We start from the raw sequence: 3331 nt of genomic DNA, 5'->3' as shown, positions 1-3331 counted from the left end.
TATAATTTTTTGTAGGCACTAGCTTTGATACTCTAGTGGGATTTAGCTATTGGGCGACTGAAGCTTTTGTGGTTTTATTACAGCCAAGAAGTCTTGAAGGTAAGAATCGAAGTTATGATTCTAGTTGCTGTTTTTCAAATTGAGAATTCCTCATCGAACTAGGTTTTTATGTGTTACACCAAAAATAACTCATGAATATTGTTCCTACTACTACATGGTGTAAACTATAACCAACTAAATATAGGTGTGACATTAGACAATTTATAGCACTAAGAGAGTCGACGATATCCTCAATTTTACATGAACATTACTGCTCCATGGCTTGGTTCTACAGATATTTTAAAACTCTGCTCCATGGCTTGGGTTACTGAGTTATGATTGTAACAAGAAATTATAGTATCTTACTGAATTTTGGAGTTGTTCAATTAGGTTCTCTACCTACGTTTTTCTAAGTATTTCATTCTATTGGTGATTCTTTTTATGCGAAATTTTTTAGGTTGTAATCATAACTAGGTAGATATTCAGATTTATATATAACATATAAATTTTTGTGAGTTTCGTGAAGAAATTATCTGTGTTTCTCTACAATAGTAAAAGGCTTGATGGAAGGAGTTTAGTCCATGGTTCCCTATTAAATAGATTAGAAATTATACGTGGTCTTTTTGACATTGATACATTAATTTATTCTTATTGTAATTTTTGCAAGACGTATGTGATCTATTCTTATTTCCTCTATGATATGATATAAGCTGATGTCGATGTTTAGAATTATAACTTTCATGTATTGTTTTAAGGTAATAAAATGAGTTGTTGGACTGACTTTCTGCAATCTAGTAATGAGTATGAGGAAGGAGTTGTGAATTATTTAGATAAAGCATTTGCTACTCGAGCAATTGGAGATCAGATTAGTTGCCCGTGCAAGGTGTGTTGTAACCGCTTTTGGCATCACAGAGACAAAGTGTACGATCATTTGATTGCAAATGGCATTGAGCCTGGTAGTGAACAATTTCATTATCATGAGAGGACTAATGATGCTGATATGCCACACATCGAAGATAACATGGATGGTCTATTAAATGACATCTACAGGGATGTCTTCGAAGAGTTCCCTAATGGCCTTGAAAGCATTGGAGATGATGCCAGTCCAGAGGCTAAGAAGTTCTATAAACTGGTTGAAGATGGGAAACAAGAGCTATACCCTGGGTGCAAAACGTTTTCCAAATTATCATTCCTTATTCGTTTGTACCTTTTGAAATGCCTTCATGGAATAACAAATAATGGCTTTTATGATATTCTAGAGTTGATTCTAGAACTAATTCCGGAAGCCAAATTGCCAAAGTCCTTCAATGAGGCCAAGAAAATAGTGAAGGATTTGGGTCTTCATTATGACAAAATCGATGCATGTCGTAACGATTGTATGCTATACTGGAAGGATAATGAAGTGGCTACATCATGTCATGTATGCCATGCCCCAAGGTGGAAAGAGAAGGAAAATCAAGAAGAAACAGGAACGCAATCATCCAAGGGTGCTAATCAAATTCCAGCAAAAGTTGTTTGGCATTTCCCTTTAAAACCCAGGCTTCAAAGGTTGTACATGTGTTCTGAGATAGCGGAGTTAATGAGATGGCATGAAGAGAAAAGGAAGAAAGATGGAAAACTAAGAAATCCTGCTGATGGTGAGGCTTGGAAGGAGTTTGATCTGACATACCTAAATTTTTCTAAAGAGAGACGTAATGTTCGCTTAGGCCTTGCAAGTGATGGATTCAATCCATTTCGAACTATGAGTACACAACATAGTACATGGCCTGTTGTGCTGATCAATTACAACTTACCCCCATGGTTGTGCATGAAGTTAGAGTTTTTGATGTTGTCTTTATTAATTCCAGGGCCCACTTCTCCTGGAAATGACATTGATGTTTACCTCCAACCATTAGTAGATGAGCTAAAAGATTTATGGGAGTTTGGGTTGGAGACCTATGACGCTTCAAAGCAACAATCATTCAAAATGTATGCAACTTTACGATCAACGACAAGTGATTTTCCAGGATATGCTATGTTGTCTGGTTGGAGCACCAAAGGAAAGTTTGCTTGCCCCCATTGTCACTATGAAACCGCCCATCAACATTTGAGTAATAGTAACAAGACAATCTATATGGCACATCGTAGAACGTTGGATGCCGATCATCCTTGGCGTCATGAAGAGAAGTCGTTTGATGGGACGAAAGAAGAGAGGACAGCCCCCATTCCTTTGACGGGGACCCAAGTCTTAAGTTTGCTGAAAGATTGGAAAAATAAGTTTGGGAAGCTACAACCCAAGGTTAATTGGGGAGATTGTCCATGGAGAAAGTTATCCATCTTTCATTCTTTGCCTTACTGAAAAGATAATAGGTGTCGCCATCATTTGGATGTCATGCACATAGAAAAAAACATTTGTGATAGTGTGCTTGCAACTTTGTTAGATGTGCCTGGTAAGTCTAAAGATCACTACATGGCTCGATTAGATTTGAAAAAGATGGGGATAAGACCAGAGTTACATCCTTTAGATTCAAGTGACAATCGGTATGTTTTATTGCCAAAAGCATCATTTTCACTGTCAAAGGAGGAAAAAAGAATATTTTGTGGTGTTTTGAAGAAGGCAAAGTTACCACAAGGATGTGCATCAAATATTGCAAGGTGTGTGCAAGTGAAGGAAGGAAAAATATCAGGGTATAAGAGCCATGATGCTCATATTATAATGCAACACCTTCTTCCCATTGCGGTTCGAGACACACTACCAAAGCATGTGGCTTTACCTCTTATTAGATTAAGTGCCTTCTTTAAAGCCATATGTAATAAAGTCATCAATCCAAAAGATTTGGATCGCCTTCAAACAGAGATTAATGAGACTCTTTGTGAACTAGAGAGAATCTTTCCACCATCGTTCTTTGATATTATGGTGCACTTGCCAATTCATTTAGTAAATGAAATAAAACTTGGTGGTCCTGTGTGTCATTGGTGGATGTACTCTATAGAGAGATACTTAAGGAAGTTGAAATCTTATGTAAGGAATCGAAGTCGCCCGGAAGCTTCTATAGCAGAAGGTTATTTGGCTGAGGAGTGCTTGATATTTTGCTCTAGGTATTTGCATGATGGTGCAAAGAAGCGTTCAAAAGGATTCAGTGAAAGACATGAAAAAGATGATAAAGTTGATGAGGATTCACCTTTATTCCCTAAAATAGGTTATCCTCTTGGGAGGAAAAAGAAAGGAAAGAAAAAAGGGACGGCATTCAATCTTGACATGGAGACAAGGATCTTAGCTCATCGATATGTGTTATTTAATTGTGAAGATAAA

The 3331-nt window shown here is 37.1% G+C and overlaps 1 protein-coding gene across 1 annotated transcript; it reads left to right on the top strand.

Moving 5' to 3' along the window:
* Window positions 1-802: 802 nt before the first annotated feature.
* LOC104901518 (uncharacterized) lies at window positions 803-2377 on the top strand. Its single transcript, XM_010689107.2, has one exon. It carries the CDS (start codon window positions 803-805, stop codon window positions 2375-2377), a length of 1575 nt encoding a protein of 524 aa, XP_010687409.2.
* Window positions 2378-3331: the final 954 nt, after the last annotated feature.

This window comes from Beta vulgaris, chromosome 8 (assembly GCF_026745355.1).
Source record: "Beta vulgaris subsp. vulgaris cultivar EL10 chromosome 8, EL10.2, whole genome shotgun sequence".
NCBI classification, from domain to species: Eukaryota; Viridiplantae; Streptophyta; class Magnoliopsida; order Caryophyllales; family Amaranthaceae; genus Beta; species Beta vulgaris.
Note: the sequence above shows the minus strand (reverse complement) of the source record. Positions and strands in the feature narration are given on the sequence as shown.

Excerpts from the sequence above, each read along its gene's own strand:
- LOC104901518 (XM_010689107.2), top strand. The coding sequence starts at position 803 with ATGAGTTGTTGGACTGACTTTCTGCAATCTAGTAATGAGTATGAGGAA.